The sequence below is a fragment of the Phalacrocorax aristotelis genome, chromosome 2 (genome assembly GCF_949628215.1).
Source record: "Phalacrocorax aristotelis chromosome 2, bGulAri2.1, whole genome shotgun sequence".
Taxonomy (NCBI): domain Eukaryota; kingdom Metazoa; phylum Chordata; class Aves; order Suliformes; family Phalacrocoracidae; genus Phalacrocorax; species Phalacrocorax aristotelis.
The window spans coordinates 90,077,127-90,095,702 of NC_134277.1; the positions used below are offsets into that span (position 1 = coordinate 90,077,127).

At 37.5% G+C, this 18,576-nt stretch overlaps 1 protein-coding gene across 4 annotated transcripts in view; it reads right to left on the reverse strand.

Moving 5' to 3' along the window:
• The window catches only part of ADCY2 (adenylate cyclase 2), a 217,751-nt gene that overhangs the window by 44,201 nt on the left and 154,974 nt on the right, over positions 1–18,576 (reverse strand). For all 4 annotated transcript variants that reach the window (XM_075084313.1, XM_075084312.1, XM_075084315.1 and 1 more), the window contains 2 exons: positions 16,991–17,088; positions 10,454–10,538 (listed from right to left, as the gene is read on the reverse strand). In XM_075084313.1, the coding sequence (XP_074940414.1) occupies positions 10,454–10,538; positions 16,991–17,088 (183 nt within the window). The remainder of the gene's footprint in view (positions 1–10,453; positions 10,539–16,990; positions 17,089–18,576) is intronic.

Genomic DNA, 18,576 nt, shown 5'->3' on the forward strand with positions numbered 1-18,576 from the left:
AGCCTCCATTCTTACATGCACAGTGCCTAGAGGTACAAGATGCTCACACAGAATAAACAACAATTTGTGGCACAGCCAATAAATACTAATTTTCCCAAAGCTTTAGCCATGAGGAGATAAGGTTGCCTAGAAGCATCTTGTGCCCTTTCCAAATGTCAATTTCAGCTATACTGAAACCTCTGTAAAAAATGCAAGGAAAAGTTAAGGAACAGGACAGTCCCACAAAAGTATTAGCTTCTTAGCATCTGGTTTTATCTATTTACTTAATATTATCAGAGATCATTTACATATTGTTTTCCCCCCAGCTGCAGCAACCAGCAGACACACGAGCACAGGAATTCTCTGAAATGAGAACACAACCACTAAAAACTACCAAATATAGGACTTCATTTTCAGCACTTATTAGTTCAGGTTCAACAGCTATGGCACGTCTTGCTAAATTACACTATAACCCAATGTGCGTGATGTAGTGTACATGGTCTTCGTCATACCACACATAACTGTCTCCCTCACAATTACATGCTATTTGGCCAAGTCCACTGTATATCTAGAACTTTTTTTTACATATTGTTTCCTTTTGTGACAGGGAATTATCTTATACTAAAGACTATATTGTTCTGTGATTTTCTTGGAAGTTTAGAAATAGCTGGAATAGTTTAAATTGGAATAGGGACAAAACTAGGCAGGAACACTGAGAAATTATGAGGAACATAAAGCGGATAAGAAATGATGTATATAAAGCAGTATATCATGTTCTCCTTTCTGAATTATGTTACAGGGAGCTATACAGTTCAAAGGAAGCCTATAGGATAAAAAATTCCAAGAAAACAAGTTAATGATGAAAATAAAATATCTGGCCTAAACCAGATACATTTTATTATGAATTTTACTGGTTTTAGGTTATCAGACTAAAGGCTAATCAAATATAAGCACAAAGACCTGGCGATGATCAAAAGGACAATGATAGTGGAACCAAAGTAACCTAATCAATGACGAACAGAAGCCACTGAATCTGCTGCTCCTAAGACCATTGAAGGAGAATGTTTCAGCCAGTTTCTGATAGGAAACCTACCAAGAAGCATCAATGAAAAAAAAACCCCTGTCCAGGATGCCCTGCAGACTAAGGGCGATTACTGCCTAAAAGGATAGTATGTCAGCACGGCACAGATTATTTTGCAATGGAGCGGAGAGAAACTTCAGACTGTGTAAAATATTATGACAAGTTTTAAGGGCATTGTGGGTATGTGGAAAACTTATAGGATGTTCAGGGGATGGGACAAATGTGGATCAGGGAGGAACAGGTGTAGGTACACGGAGAAGAGAGGGGATAAATGGAAACGGCTTTATGTAAACACTTGTCTAAATGAGTCTATTGCATATTCTTATTAAATCCTACCACTAACCATCTTCTGTGTAAGTGCAGTCCTTATTCTGAGGCTGCATTTGTGCAAATGTTAGCAAGCTTCACGCTGGACTAGATGGCAAGTAGCACAGGATGGGTGCCAGTGACCGGAAAGAGAGAGATTGAATGTCTGAGGCAACTGAGGGCCTGGGTGCTGGCAACTGAAGTGCCTCAGACCAGTCCCTGGAGAGACCCATAGGGTGTGTGGGAGAGTATGTGTAACCATCAGGAAACTTCAAGCTGGACTGGCTGGTGAGTAGGAGACCTACATATGCAGAGACCCAGGCTTTGAGCCAGTCACTGCGTAAGGGGGGCAGAGGCTGGGCAAGGATATTGTATTGACTTAAAGTCCCTGCTGAGGGACTCACAAATGCGAGAGTGCCTGTGGGCAACGACAGTCTGGGTGTGTGTACATTCCACTAGCAAACTTCAGTCCCGATCAACCAGAAAGAAGGAACTAGACCATCAGTGTTGTTCATATTTACATGACTACTGCTTGCTTTTATGTGGGTGCTGGTAAAAGAGCTGCTTTCTCTGGGTACCCGTGTAGTTGGTCCCGTGTGTCCGGTATATCCCTGTGTGCCTATTGGGAATACGTGCTCAGCCTCACTACCGGTTGTACCTGGGACATGGTACTGACAGCCTCCTGTCATTGGGAGTGGGACAGGAGGATCCCCTGGGTCTTTAATTCCACCAAATTGGGCTCCAGAGGACCAGGAAGAAGAACTCCCCTGGCTCTTGAACTCCACCGCATTGAACAAGCTCTAGCAGACCCCAGTTTTAATTTCTGAACTTTAAAAACATGGCTCAGTAACAGATGCAAAACAATGTCATAAAAAAAGATGCTTTCATGTTTTTCTAGTGCTAGGCAACATAAATTGATGGTTTCCTCTGCACAAATGAACAACTTGTGTTAATCCTGACAGATAAAATTAAGTTTCACTCAGAAAAATCTCTGTTGAACCCCAGTATCTAAATACACGAATGTTGGCATCAGACTCTTCTACTTTAACATCAATACTTCCAATTATTAAACTTGAACTTTCTTCATTTTTTAAAAGTAATCGTTGAAAAAATTACAGTACAGAATTGCTGTGATTACTTAGCAATGTCCATGCTGAGAACTGCATTTATTGCTGAGGACTGCTTTAGTGCTTTCAAAACACCTGTACACTTTCGAACAGACTTATGTAACTTCTGCAGCCAAATTCCTTGCAATCATTCTAAATTTCCTTCGTTTAAAAGATTTTTGATCAATATCATCTGACTTCGCTAATCTAATTTAGCAAGGAGGAACTAATTGGACTGATTTTTTACGTTTCTTTAGAAAGCTCTTTTTCTGCTTCTATTTAAAAGAAATGTTCTCTGGGCAAGTTTATCACTAAGAAAAGTTCTGGAGAATAAAATAATTTTCAGGAAACAATGTATCATCCAGCCAGTGTGATACATCGATAGAGATATTCCATTCTTCCAGCTGCTATTGCTAAAATTATAGATATTGCCAGCTCCGAACTGAAGAAAAATGTGAGTGTAGTTAGACTGCATCTTCAAAAATAAAGTTGTAGGTAGTTATTTTTGCTCGTAAAACAGAAGCACACCAGAACTCTGTGATGCATTTCTTGACAGGTTGTTTAATGCAAAGGTCTGACTTCTGGAGAGGAAGGACCACTGTTTATTTGGAACATCTGTCATGCCCACCTGGTTTGTTAAATAGATGACAGGCCTCTCTAACAGGAGGGAGGGCAGCCCACACAGGTTAAGCCAATGAAGCTCCTGAAAGGAAAATTTGTGACAAAATCCTGAATCGCACAAAAAATCTTTAAACGATTCCTTGGAAAACATGAAAGAATACAATGTTGATCAGTAATTTTCTATGTGAATTAACAGATTTGTCAAACTTCACTTCACTTTTGAGCAGTCTAAATCCAGTCCATATCCAGTCCAACTGCAGCAGTTCAGTACTGCTGAAAATTTAGGGAACCCCTGGAAGCAGAACTAGGCTGGTGGGGTGATCATTAAATTCAGACTCTTAATAGCACTGGCACAACTATGCGGGTTTATTTTTCTGATTCATTAGGTTACATCAAACACTTTTTCTTGCAAATGTTACGCCTCATTTGCAATTTTCTTAAGAAAATGGAGATCAAGATGAAAGGAAGAAAGTAAGCATTTCTAGTAAGCATGCAAGAAGGGTAAGACATCAGATCTCAGTAGCATTAGCTTCTGCGGTTATTCTAAGCAGAGCTGGCAGAATATGGATCAGTGTTTATCATTTACCAACTAGAAATGATAGGTATTTGTAGTATGAAAGGTGACTGATGTATTACCTTTTCATCTGAACATGGTAATTCTGATATGACAGTTCAGCATGATAATGAGTAATAACTTATTTTGAATATTCAGGTTATTAAAATGTATCCTGTGTTGTCTTTCCATACACAAAAACCTACTTCAGCATTTAACAAAATGAATGCTGTCTTTCTGAGTGAGATCAAGGAACTGGTGCAAGAATTAATTGTGACAGCTATGGTGTAGCTGAAAGGCAGTGTTGCAAGAGCTGTCACACTTCTTCACATGCTAGCAGAGGTTGGAACAGCTTGACTGAAGACCTCTTATTTACTGAAAGCCAGTGAATCACATTTTCTACAGGTCTACTATTGTTCTTTTCATTTTGCATTCAAATACAACTTAATATTTTACTAATACTGATGTTACAAAGAACAAAAGTAAGTTAAACAAAAAATCCCCAAATTCAGATTTTTTTTCACATGCTTGTTTTCAATCAGACTTGAAGAAGACACCAAAGTTCAACTCCAAAGAACTGGCTGACAGTGATTACACTGACATAAGCTTGGAGAAGGGTGATTTTTGCATAGAGACACAAGCTTGTACTTTACATACTTTCTAATGGTCCTATTGCTGATAAAAAGGGCCATACTTCTAAAATGAGTACTGTAACACAAAGCTTTTGAACTCCATGGTGGCATGTGTAAATCTAAGCCAGGCATTTTGAATCATATAAAATGCACCCAGGTGAAGAGTCTACGCAACTTAGATTGGATACAACCCGTTTGACAGAAACTAGAATCCTGAATAAAGAAGTAACAGGAAAAACTGAAGTCCGTATCACTTTTTAAATTTCACCATACTTTTCAGTGTTTATGACCCTTCACAAAGAGTCACGTTGAAATGGCCATGTGCTTCACTTCAACTGTCTCATTCAAAGGAAAGAACACAGCAGTGATCCACATAAATATGCCTTTAGGCACTCAGAGTTCAGCCCTGGTACTTCCTGTGCTGCTTTCCTCATTCAAGAAAACGTACAGTTGCTGTGTTATATGCTATTTTAAGGTGAGATGGTCTCAGTCCTTCCTGTCAAAGTTTTTCTATTTCACATGAAATATTTAAAAAGCCACTTGTTTTGAGAAAGAGCAAACCTGAATGACTGTTTAAAGACCGTGCTCAGGGCACTGAACTAGAGGAAGGAGTTCTGAATGCTACGTTCTACATTGACCAAGTCTTGATCTCCAAGTAAGATGTTACCACCCAAAACCTGCCTCACACAACAGGGGCCCTGATCTGTGACCAGACTGCAGTACCTACACATCATGGATATCAACTCTTGGGTAATACATGTAAAAGAACCTTCAAAACAATCTGGATGCTCTCTGCTTTCATCCTTCATATTAATTAAGTGTAGAGAAAATTGTTTGCATACTGGACTGTTGGTATTAGGAAGCACACTTGGGTATGTCTTTATTTGGAGGTAACTTGTAATCTCATCTTGAGCGAAGACACTAAAAGGCAGCATTTCCGGATTTTAAAAAAATTCAAGATATTTTCACTCATCAAAAAACATTAGAAGAGAATTTATTGGCACAACAGACATAAGATACTTGTGGTTTTCACCAGGTTAGGCAACTTCTCCAGTTAATCACAATCACACTACATGTCATAAATATATAACTGAAGGAGTAAGGAGAAGGATTTTTGTTACTGACATCAGTGCATTTCTAACAGCTGAAGTCTGAACATAGTACCTAACTTACTGATGATGGATTTGCTGTTGCAGTGCCTGTGCTAAAGACTCATCATAAAGCCTTTTAGGTTTGATGAGCCTCTTTCATGGACCCTGCTGTAGGTGCAAAAGTGCCTCTCTGTGCTCTCCCTGCCTTCCCCCATCCCTGTTTTCATCTTAATTTACAAGCAAAGCCCAACTATTGAAGAAACTGAAGGGCCTCAAGCTTTCATTGGTATCTGCATTAAGGAAGACATCAGAGGTAAGATTCCAGGGTGAAAGGGATTTCCAAGTAGTGCTGGTGCTGATATTCCTGCCCTTGCAGAGCTTTTACGTATCTTAATTGTACACAGTCCTTCTAACTGTTAAGTACCAACGCCAATTGCTTTAGAGTAAAATACAAATCTCTGCAAACAAAGGTAAAGATTGTGTATCACTCTTTACATGGTAGTGTGGTGTAATGCAACTAATAAATAACATGCTTTCTTCTAGCAGGACAGGACTGCTCACATACTGGCTGCACTTTGTTAGATGCTCTGGTGACCTCAAATGTGAGCATCTTTCTCAACTGTGGAGCCAGTTATTTTCTGATGTTTGTTTTGCTGGCATTGCATTCTGCTAATTCCATAGTTCAATTGGGTAGGTAAGAGAGACTGTAAACATATTCAAATGATAGGATGATAGGAAAGAAATGTTTTTACTTCTAATCTTCCTTGTTAGCTGAAGTAGCTAAATAGGTTTGCAAGGTATAAACATATGCAACAAAAAGCCATTTCGTATTAAAGGAAAATAACTGGCACAAAGACTATGTTGTATCAGTTAAGTGCACGCATGTCCCAGGTAATGCAAAGAAATTTTTGAGACAGTATTTGAATCAATGCACAAAGAACATCTGCTTGAGACTAATACTTCTTCTGCAGGCTACTTCTGCTACCATAGAAATACATCCTTTATGTGCTTACTGTGGCTTTTTTTCTATTGATCACATTGCATTTTCCAATGTATCATTTAGGTAACCAGATCTCTGCTTCCTTGCATTCACATCAGGAGGTAAACCACATCTAATCATTACCAGGTCTGAGGCATTTCATGCTCATTCTATGAACTCGTCTATACTTCAATAAGACAAAGAGAAGAGACACAGAAAATATATGAGCTAAAGGACAATCATTGTCCTTTATCTGCATGTAATTTGGGAAAGAAACCTCTCACGGAAAATTAAAAGAAAGTATTCAAAATTTATAAAAAAAAATAACCTACATTTAAAATATGAAAATGCAAGCCAAAAAGGATTTTTGAGACCAAAAATACTCATAATCTTAAGATTTAACTCTGAATACTTTGATTAGCTAAAAATGTAAAAAAAAAAAAACGAAGGCACAAAGAAGTAATCAGAATGTAAAAAATATAAATCTATTTCAAGTTTCAGGACATACACCAATTTTAGCTAGGATTAATGAAGGTTTAATGCCTAGGGGCAAACAACTGTTTCTATGAGGTCTGTCAGCCCTCCCTGCCCTCGGCCTTTTTGCCCAAGACCGGCAGGGGATGGCATGCCGCACAGGCAGCGTCTGGAAGCCTCTAACCTCGTTATTTGTGCTACCGCTTTGCCGCACTGTTTGATGGAAGCGTTCCTATTCTTATTTAATGGCTGATATTATCAGTCCACAGCAGATTGAGCTGGACCGCGCTGCAGTGCTGCCAAACAGTAAAATAAACTAATAATAAACTCAGAGTGAGAGAGTGGGCATAAGTCTATTCTTGCAATATTGTAATTAAATTCCATAAGAGCTAGTAATTTTAGCATTAGTCTGGATGTTTTTGGTATGGGATTTTTTTTTCTTTACCAATGAAATGAAAATCATCTCGAGAAATTTGTTCAAAGTTGGGTTTTACGTGACTTACTCTGCGGTGGTGCCAGCCATTTATGATCGGTGAGACTGAGAGGGCAAAGTGTCAAAGTACTGAGACAAGCGCATAATGCAGTGGCAGCCAGGTGTCCTAACTTGAACTTAGGTTTTGCTGTCTTTGCCAGCACTATGGGTCCCACTCTATAAATCTTGTAACAGTCATGTAAATATTTGACTACTACTGCAAGTTTACGTACCAGATAGAGGTGCCAGGCAGTGTGGCCTGCAGGGGCGGCCCCTGTGAGGAGCGGCCGGGGTGGCCCCGCACCGGACCCAGCCAGCTCCAAGGGCCCCACCGCAGGGCACGCTGAGCCCCTCAGCCATGGGCGGGCACAGCCACGGGGAAAGCTGGGGGAAGGAAGGGCAGAAAATGTTGGGCAGAGAGAGGAGCAGGGAACAAAAAGGGTGAGAAACAGCAGAGGGAACACAAAGGTTGGAGGAGGAGAAGAAGAAGGAGGTACTCCATGCTGGAGCAGATATCCACACTGCAGCCTGTGGGGGACCCATGCTGGAACAGGGTGAAAATGTGAAGGGAAGGAGAAGCAGAGAGAAACGTTTGTGTACTGACCACTCTCCACCCCAACTTGTGCTGCCTGCGGGGAGGTAGAGGAGTCTGGAGTGAAGGAATGAAGCTGAGTCGCAGGGGGCTAGGGGGGAGGAATGGTGTGGCTTTAATGTTTGTTTTTGTTTCTTACTACACAAATCTATTTTAACTGGCAATAAATTAAATTAATTTTCCCTAAGTTGAGTCTGCTTTGTCTATGACAGCAATTGGTAAGCGATCTCCCTGCCTCTACCTCAACCCCCAAGCTTTCTCATCCCATTTTCCTCCCCCATCCCGCTGAGGAGGCAGAGTGAGTGAGCAGCTGGGTGGGTGCCTGGCCCATAGCTGAGGTTAACCCGCCACAGTTCATCTGCCAGAGTCACTCTGGCCCAAAAAATTATTTTCCTTTTTTGCACATTTTTAGAAGAGAGATATTTGGTGATTTAAAACTCTGTAATTACGTGCAGTTGTGTCTACACAAATGTACACCCACGTTTACTGCACGCATTCTGCAAGGGAATCCAAATGTACCCTTTCAGAAAAAGAGGTGGGAAGAACCTACACTGGCAAAAAAAAACCAATTGGGATTAGGATGTTAAAGCTTGGTTTCTGTTAACACTGACACTATAGTGTTAAAACTCTGATATTGATACTTGTTCACTTGAAAATTTCAGGCTTTTTGTTCTACAAAGAAACCATTTACAGTTATGGGTCAGATACTGCAATGGATATGCTACTGAAACATAACATAGGGTGTCACCGTGGTTAAAGCTGCAGAACAATACAAAATACAAGTCTGACAATTAGGGAGAGGACAGGGGAAAGATAAACCTACTGCCTCTCTTGTTAGCTGCCTCTCATCCATCACCTTACAGAACTACATCCACGCTCCTGAAGGAAAGACAGCGCTGCATCAGCTATGGTCATAACTCACTTGCTGAAAGGCTTCTTAGCAGCATAGCTTCTGCATTAGAACAGCTGAACTCATAGAGACATAGACATAAATAGATCCTCTTCAAGCTCTTTAGGTTAGAACATGACATCTTGCAAGTCAACAGAAATGCAATAATGGGTCTCCATTTCTGGGAATTATTTACAGTACATACAAGACATACAAAAAACAGCTTTGAAAGTAGTGTTAGGTATTACTCAAGTGGCACGACTCCTCAACTCTGGCTTAGGATATTTGCTTAGCCACCCCTTTAAATGCAGAAAAAGATATTTGTATTAGACCGAAGCTATATTATAAATAAAAGCCCCAGGAGAGTATGTGTCCCAACACTTCTTGATACCATTTCATTGGCACCTCTTTTTCCTAGAGGAAGAAGGCCGTCTTTTCCTTGATTTTTTTTTTTTAATTTGTTTATTCAGCAGCAGTACTCTGACTGCATCATTTTACTCTTATGTCAATAAAAACCAGCAATCAAGCATGACATTACATTGAGAACAACGTTTTGTTGTTAAGTAATAGCAATCTCTCTAGGAGCTCACTCCAAGGTGTGAGTCCTAGGATTTAAAATATTTTAAAATGCTGTTGCATTATACCTCAGATTAGTTACTGAGCAGTGACAGCATCCCTACCTTATTGGAAAGACAACTGAAATGTAAATTAATTACATGTCCTGGTTAACTACAAGGCTCACAAGGAAAGAGGGAGAAATTATAAAATCCCGTTTCCTCTGCTTCTTGCTTCAACTGCCAGGCCACCTTTCCTTACTGTTTTATTGCAGAGTGATGTAATTGGCTTTCCCATGTGCATATTTTGCTTTTTTATAAAAGATCTTTCAGCTTTCTCCATGGGAGCTTGTAGAAAAATGTAAAGATAGAGAAGGAGAAGTAGGGAATAAGTGACAAGCATACACGCAGTTTTATTCTAGATCACATGCCAAATTCAAATTGCATTCCCTTTCTTACAAACCCTTTAATACCTTGTTCTAGATGGAGTTATATGTTGGATTTATTTGAGAACAACTGAAAGGAGGACAATAATACTTGTAAATGATATTGTGAAATGCTGAAAGGTTTGTCCAAATCTTGAATTAAATTAAATTCTCAAATTCAGCATATTATTGGGTACACTAGTGGGTATTACTGTAACACCTGGACCACTCAGTGGCAAAATTAGAATTTTACTGTAAAACTTTTATATATCAAATTAAAATGTTATCATGAAATATTCTCTAAAATCAGAAAATGGTCTTATACAATACTTAAATACACAGTCCCCCAAATTAAAACATTCGTAAGATGAGTCACCTGTAAGCAGAACAGCAGAAATTCTGAAAAGACAATCAATCAAACAATAATGCAAACCTCTCAGAGGATCCAGCTTCACATGGGAGAAGGAGAATATCAGTGTAGGTACAGACAGTCACTGTGCTGTCATTTTCTGTTTTTCAGATAAATGAGGACATTTTATGGTAAGTTAACATGGACAAAACAAAGTCCTCAGAAGCCTGAGTGTGCAAGCCTTTCTTGTTTAACTGGTAATCTGCAAAGGCAGAATGACTTGGCAAAATCAGAACATGTTATTTAAAAGAAACCATTAACTACTGGATTACATTTCCTTGAATACCTACCAAAAGCTGTCCAGCAAAGCAGATAAACAAAATGAAGGAGAGCAAGAGAAATGCAGCCCCAAATGAAATTCCGAGAATAGATGTTCTACGAGAAATAAGAAAACACGTATTAAATTTCTGTTACACATTTGTAGTATGACCTTTCTTTGTGTATATTACTGATGATATGAAAAATTGCCATGTGCAAGTTGCAACTTCCAAACATCAACACCATGAAAAAACAATTCCAATCCTTACCAGAACGACAGGCTTTTTTCCTGCCATTTTCTTACCTCAGGAATGCTTGAACTGGCTACACCTCTCACTTTGTGAAACTATTACCACGAGAAGATAATAATTTCCACAGCAGCAATGTTTTGTTTTGTTTTCACTTTAGAAAGCCTGTATCAAATAAGATCCCTATTGCTTTATTTTTATGCTGGTAATTTTACAATTTAAGAGTCTAACAGATATACAAAATAAACTTATTGGTAGTGTACCTTCCCCCCGCAAAGGTAGGAAAAGCAATAGCATGGGACAATGATGCCCAGTGTTCAGTGTCTCACAGCTAGAACCTGTGATACCTGTGATGCTGCAGTCTCTCAGTCAGCAAGAGCCCTAATACAGTGACTGCTGTTTCAGGAAAAGATAGGGATTCAACACCTCTGAAAACTCAATTTTGTATCAAATTTGACTGGCTGGCCAGTAGATTCTGAAGTATCAGAGGACAGGACAGGAAAGAAAACTAAACACCATGAAGAAAAAAAAAAGCAACAGACTTCAAATGAAAAAAAAAAAATAGCAGTATATAAGCTTCCAGAAGTCATCCTTACTCAGCATTCTAGCTCATCCTCTTCTTGTGTGTTATAAATAGAAAAGTCTAGGCAAAAAAGCATCACCGGATACTCAGTAAACAGAGACAGAGATGCAGAAACAATCTGTGCATGCATTCATTCCACAAATGTGGAAATCTCTCTACATGAATACCACAGTAGAGTGTAATTGCTTCATCAGGCACCATCGAGAGCTACTTAGCATGGCTGCCTAGGGAAAGATGCAATGGGACCTAATTATGCTTCATGAATGCCAAGAGATCAGAAGCTCTGGACCAACTGAGCTCTTTAAGCAAGGGAACTAGATGCTGTCATGAAGTGCCTCACCTGAGTGTCTGTGGTTCAGTTTTAACCACAGATTTGACACTTTTACAGAGTTAACTTAACTCCTTAACTCTTAACTCCTTTAAGTACCAGTAAATATCCTATTTTATCAAACCTTATATGCTAGAAATATTGGCATGACATTTTAGAAGTAAGTTTTATATCCCTTGTTTTTTCCACAACACCGTAATAAATGCCACATGTTGTTGTTAGCTCCTCCATAAACATATGATTCAGAATTAAAATACTTTATTAATAAAAGCATACATGTCTGTCCTTTAGAGATGACATCTGAATTCAAATATATACATTTTAGAAACTATAATACTAAAAATTCAGGAGTAGAACTCTAAGGATCTAATTTCCTTAGATTACATATAAATATTGGAAAACATTTTGATCTGTTTCAACAACAGTGTTATAGAAGCTATTTTCAGGAAAGAACAAAAAAGCATTAACTTCACAAACCAATTTGATGCCATATTGCTGTCATTAAAAGCATTTTGGAGAATAATTTATGTGCTTCCCTGCCAATCATTCGGAGAACCTCTTACGTGCTAAGTATTCATCAGATTTTGGGTCGATGTGAACAGCTGATAAAAAGCAAACAACTGGCAATTCACAACATATATTAAACTTGAAATGATGTTTCTCTTAAAGTTATTTGAAAATCATTATTGCTTATGAATACATGTTCTCCAAGAATTTCTCATTGAGACTGAGACAGTAAGCTGTACATCAGCGTATGTAAAACTACAGTCTCTATCCTTGGGAATTTAGTATCTAGAATGCAACAGAAGAGATGAAAGAAAAGGCATATAATTAACAGGCTTATCTTTTGTCTATGCATAAACACCTCCAATCATAAATGTCCTTCAGTAAGATTCAAGTAACTATTCAGGAATTTCAAACTATTGCTAGTCTTTCTCTGATACGAAGGATACCGAAAAGGAGCCTGCACACCTTAAGAAATGATTCAACACAAGAATAGCCTTATGAGTCATGTTTGGAGTGCATCCTTGTAGAAGAAGAAATTAAGATGTTTATGAGAGAAACTGGAGAGGAAGAGAAATAAAATGAACATGGCATAAGGAGAGCTTATGCAAAGAGTACTTAATCATGCGGGAAATAGGCAAGAACAAAAGGTCTTTGTAACTGTTTTACATGATCAATGATATTATTGGGGTGGCACAAGAAGAAGAATAACACAGCAGGGCAGGCAAGATTCTGATTACCATTACAAAGAGAAAAGGACTGAGGATAAGGAAAAGTAAAATGGTTCAGAACCCAGATCCCAGTGGTGAATACAGAGGAAAAACAATTGTAAGATTTTTGCTCCCCACATCCGCTTCTTTTCTGGGAACAGCAGGACTTCTGTTTCGGTTAGGCTAAGCCAAAATAGTTTCATGCTGCTCCTAGAAAGAAAGAAGTGGGCTGAAAATGCTATAATGGGAAGCAAAATACTAAAAATTAAGTGCCACCATAAAGAAGCCTCATTTGAGGCAACGACTACAGGAAAGCCATAACATGCATTTATTTTTTTGCCCTTGGAACATTACAAAAACAGTACAGGTCTTTACAGTAAACTAATCTCGCCTTTATTGTGTAGAGTCATCAAACACACTGCACATGTCACCAAAAGCATTGCATTGACAGGATCAGGCAAACCATTTTGTCAAAAGAACACCTGGGATCCCATAAGCCAGCTAACTTTTTACCTGCCTCTTCCTATGCTTCAGGGAATGCCCTCGTTTCTGACAGGTCGGCCCTCTGCTACAGTGCCTGACCAGGAATCCTGACGGAGCAACCCTTGACAATAACCTACAGAGGGACAGAGTTTAAAATGGAGGAAACAATACGAGAACTTCCCAGGCTCCAGATAGTTCCAAGTATAAATAATGTATGATCTTGGCTATCCTTCTCATAGTTTTCTAGTTTCATTAGTAAATATCTGTTTCGAACAGTTCATTTCTATTAGGTGGTGTGAGATTGGAAAAAAAATTATACATGCGTATGCTTTGTTGGTAACACTTTAACTGAAAAATAAGAATTTATTATAAAGATAGTGGAAAATGGAGAAGGGAATGTATGCTTTCCACACTTTTGTAACTTTTAGGAAAATATGTGACTTATGGCACGTCCCTTAATGGGATATAGAGAATTTCCTTAGCTTGCCAGGTAATTAACATTCATGTTTTAAACTATTTGATTGCAAATTCTCTTGAGGTGATAAAATCATAGTGAAGCAATCACAAATGACAATTATACAAGGCAATACCAAATTCAGACTTTTTTTGGTATCTAACAGTAACTATTTATTTCTTAATCCCACTGTTGCTTTCACTAAGCCATTGATGGATTCAACAGCTGTGTAGACTAACTGTATGGTAGTTTCAGCGTTAAGAAAAATTATTTGAGTATTATAACTTGAGTTGTTTTTTTTTTAAGTCAGATACAGCAGAAAAATAGCTAGTAATGCTGGTTTTCTTTTGTTTATACTGTCTTCTATTATACACGCCTGCTTTCAAAGTTTTTAAGTACTACCTTTTCTATGAAGAAATTAAATTTATTCTATTCTATTCTATTCTATTCTATTCTATTCTATTCTATTCTATTCTATTCTATATTCAGCTGTGCCTGACTGGAAATACTGTGTAAGGCCTTCTAACCACCTTCCCTGGGTAGAACAAGATGATTGTTAGTTTGGCATGAATCAGGATAAAAGGACGCCATTCCTTGAACATAGCAGCCTCAGAGAGCAAAGGCGGGAAGAATCTTAAACGTAGCCCCAAACAAACCCCTAACTCGAATAGCACAAGAAGTAACTCCTGTTCAACAGGAATATACTTTCATCAGCTCACCAGTTTGCATTTCAAAAACCAACACTACCAACTCTATTTTAGTTGACTGTTTCCCTACATAAAGAACGTAGAGGTTGTTATGAATTACTAGAGATACTTCTGTCGCTTGGTAAACCACGAATGCTAGTGAGCCACTGCAGGCCTGTTCCGAGGAAATTTAATGATCAAGATTTGCTGTCATTTTAATGTCACAATAAAGATGTGCTCCTCATGATACATTTCACCCCAAGAAATTGTTTATGTGATTAAGTTTATATCTTTACCACTTTGTGTAAAGTTTCTCATGAAAACACCACATCATTTTATTGACCCTGGGGAAATTAAAACATTAATAGATTATTTCAGCCTTGAAATATATGTCTCATGATCTTGGAGATATCCCTTATTACTTGCAACTTGCGGGATGTTACCATCAAACATCTTCAAATCTACTTTAAAGCAGCAGGTGCTATGCCTGGACAGAAATCAATGATATTACACTGCTGCAAAGCCAGATTAATAGAATAGTGAATCAATAAATCCCAGTGACAGACGTAGTTTATCTCCCTGTCTTCATTAGATCACCATTTAAAAATCCAGTAAAATTTTTGGAAGAAAACAAAAAGGCTAGATAGAATCTTAGAGTAAACCATGATTTATTGATTTTTTACTTATTTATTTTTTGCTGCAAGGAAATAACACTTGCAGCACTGGAGTATGTTCAGTTTAAGATACATTTGTGATGACTACATACACTGGTGATTTTTAAACTTTTTTATTTTGCAATGCTCCAGCATAGTTTTCCAGCAAACACGCAGATGCCTGTATAATACCTTGGCTTTCTGTCTTCCATTTTTGCATCTCTTAAATTAATCCACAGACCCCTTGAAGCTGAATCACATTCATGTTGGTAATACCTGATTTTACACTCTTGCTTTTACAATTTAATATGCAGCCCTATAAAAGGACCAAAAGATAATTAACATTTTGGTAATGAAAATGATAAATCATTGGCATCTTTTGCTCTGATGTTAGAAAGAGATCATGTAATATAAGTGTATGATTTTACAAGTTGGAGGACACTTTCCTTAGTTGAATACACCTCCCTAGAGTTCAGTGACTTCAAGTATCTGATATATTTTAATGAGCTATACAATTTTATTAAGAGACATAATAAGGATGTAACAAAATGAGCATCTTACTACATGTATGATAGGTGATAAATCTCGATTCATTTTCATTACTAAAAACAAATCATAAAACAGATTAATAAATCATACTGCAGGAAGGGACTAGTTAGATCCAAGTTCGGTTTTTGGTATATTACAAACCATGAATTTCCCTGAATTAATTCCTGTACGAATCAAAATACAGTATGAGCTTGTAAAATATACTCATTATGCAAAATGACAAATAAAATTACTCATGAGTCTTAATTTTGTATTTTGCAATAGTAATGCCTAAAGTCAGGCTGAACCATGTGCAGAATACCGCTGTGAACTCTTGGAAGAGTGTCCCTTTGCAACTTGTGTCTCTGTGTTACAAACTAGCTGGGAAACCCTTCGCAAAGAAAATGCTGTAACATCTGAAGAGAAGTCCATACAACTTTATACATGTTATAAAACAAGTCTGCAGTATGGAAAGTCAATTTATAATGACCTAAGAGTTCCTTCTGGTTTTCAATTAAAATATAAGTACTACGGCACAAGACCAATCTACCAGCTGAGGTTATAAACACCACTCCTGAAAGCACTGCACAGGAAAAAGACTGAATGAAGAAATATTGTATTGCAGTGAATATACAGTACTGGCTTTGGAAACAATTGCTATGAAACAAATATCAACCTTCCACTGTGTAAACAATCACCAGCAAAATTCCATTTTAAGAAGACTAATAAAATACGCTTTATTGGAACTGTCTTCCACTTTTATCAGCCCTTCTAGAATAAGCACGGATAAAAAGATAGCTGATTTATGTGCACAAGTATATATTACCTCATATGATCTAAATTCTGATAAAAATAATTATTCCAGCAATTGTTTATAATATTTTAAAATTAGTTTTAAAAAGAGACATTTTATAAAGATTAATGCTGTTTGCATGCTGAATAAAGCAGTATTATCACAGTAATATATTAAATACATTTATTTAATCACAGTCCCAATTCTGCAATCTATTTTGTCCCACTTCAACGTCCAATTTTCACACTTACTTTACATGTAATTTTGGTGGCACAAATTTATATCTTGTGTTAATTTTTTTTACACATACAAATTTCATTCCTGTTATCATCACACATTTCTAAATGCAAAGAGAAGAACTAAAATGAATGAGGAATTGATACTAATGCTTGGCACCACACTATTGACAGCATTTAAAATTAGAAACAAGCATAACTCTGAAAACGGGCTGAAATCCTCAACCTTCTCTGTTCAATTTCATTTCCAAGAATTGACCTCTGTAATCTGACGATTCCAAAATTTTTTACTTAAACATTTTTATTTTGTTACATTAATGAGAAAATATACGTAGGAATGAGTACACGTTAAATACCACTTACTTTGGCAATACCAGAATCTGTACAACAAAAATGCAGAAGAATATGAGACAGGCACAAGTCACATAATACTTAAATGCAGGGAGAGTAGTTGCTCGATACTAAAAGGAAAAAAAAAAGGCAAATGTTAAAAACACAATTTCCGAATCAGATAAAATATCACCCAATTGAAATTTCAGCTTAAAGATGCAGGAATGTACAGGCAGTCGTTAGCAACAGTGAATTTCCTGTTGTTCAGAGACTTCCACATCCACTCACATAGGGCTAGGGATTATCAGGCGTAGGACTGAATCCTTTTACTTCTTGAAGAACAGCTTAAGTATCCATGTCAAATGGTTTTGTCTTGTTCCTCCACAGAACAGGACTACCCCAAATTAGCCATGAAAAATGTAATTAAAAAAAAAAAGTGAAAGCATTTTTAATAATATTTTTAGGAACGGCCAACATTCTTAGGTGATTCCAGGTCTCTCAGACATTAACTCCCCAAACTGATGTTCAATTATTAATAAATACTGAATAGGCCAAAACAGTTATTAAAAAATATAACAGTCATTTAGGCAAGAAACTTCTGAGCACACAAAGCAGCAAAGTGTAAACCGTGCTACACATGTATATGAACATTCTATTTCCAACAGCATAGCTAGCATCACACTGATATTTACTGGGGTTTTATTATTACTTCAATTAAAATATTTTATGTCTGTGTTAAAAGGCCTCATGTTTCCACTGATACTACTAAACACTTGATATTGTTAGGAGAGAGTCAGTTTGATACGTTTTGTCATGAAAAAAATCTATTTATGACTCTCTAATTAGCTGGTCTAGAGACATAAGAATTAAACAATGAAATATTTATCAGAGTTGTTCTGCCATTTGAGATAGATACGTCTAGATTGAAACCAATTAAGTACTCAGAGGGAAATGACCTAAGTATTGGGCCTATTAAAGTTACTTACCCGATCGAAGGTTTTTTTCAAAGGGTAAGAGTTTAAGATTTGATTATTAAAAGAAAATGTACCAAAGATTATTTTCACAAAGTGCTCAAAATGCCAGCTTCATAAAATGGAAACTGCATGAGCTGTGCTTCCTAACTGCAAGTGCACAGCTGTGTCTTTGCGCTTAGTGCCAAGTTCTGCCCTTGAAACTGGTGCACCAAACTTTACATGAACATGTAGAAATTGAGTTTAGCAATCCAACAGCTTTTTTTCACTTTTGAATTGTATGACAAAATTAAAAGCAATCTTATCACGTACCTAACTGAATTTCAAGGCACAAATATGACTTTGCTTGACGAGTACGTTTGCAGCAAGTTTTCTTCTTCCACCTGTTGAATATGTTTGTTGTTTCTTAATGGTCTGGTCCAACAATTTTGGACCTTGAGCTGCTGTTTAAGTCACAAAAAATTCCAACCCAATTGTAAATTCATTTCACTGTTTCACACTTCTCCAGACACTTCCCAATGAAGTCAGGCAACTCACTCCTTAGGTTAAATGATTATTTTGCTTCATTACCTTGCTGTACATTCAGGTCCTACATGGCCTGAAAAAACTCCTGTTTAAATCAAAAGCAGGCTTCTTACTGAATTCTTT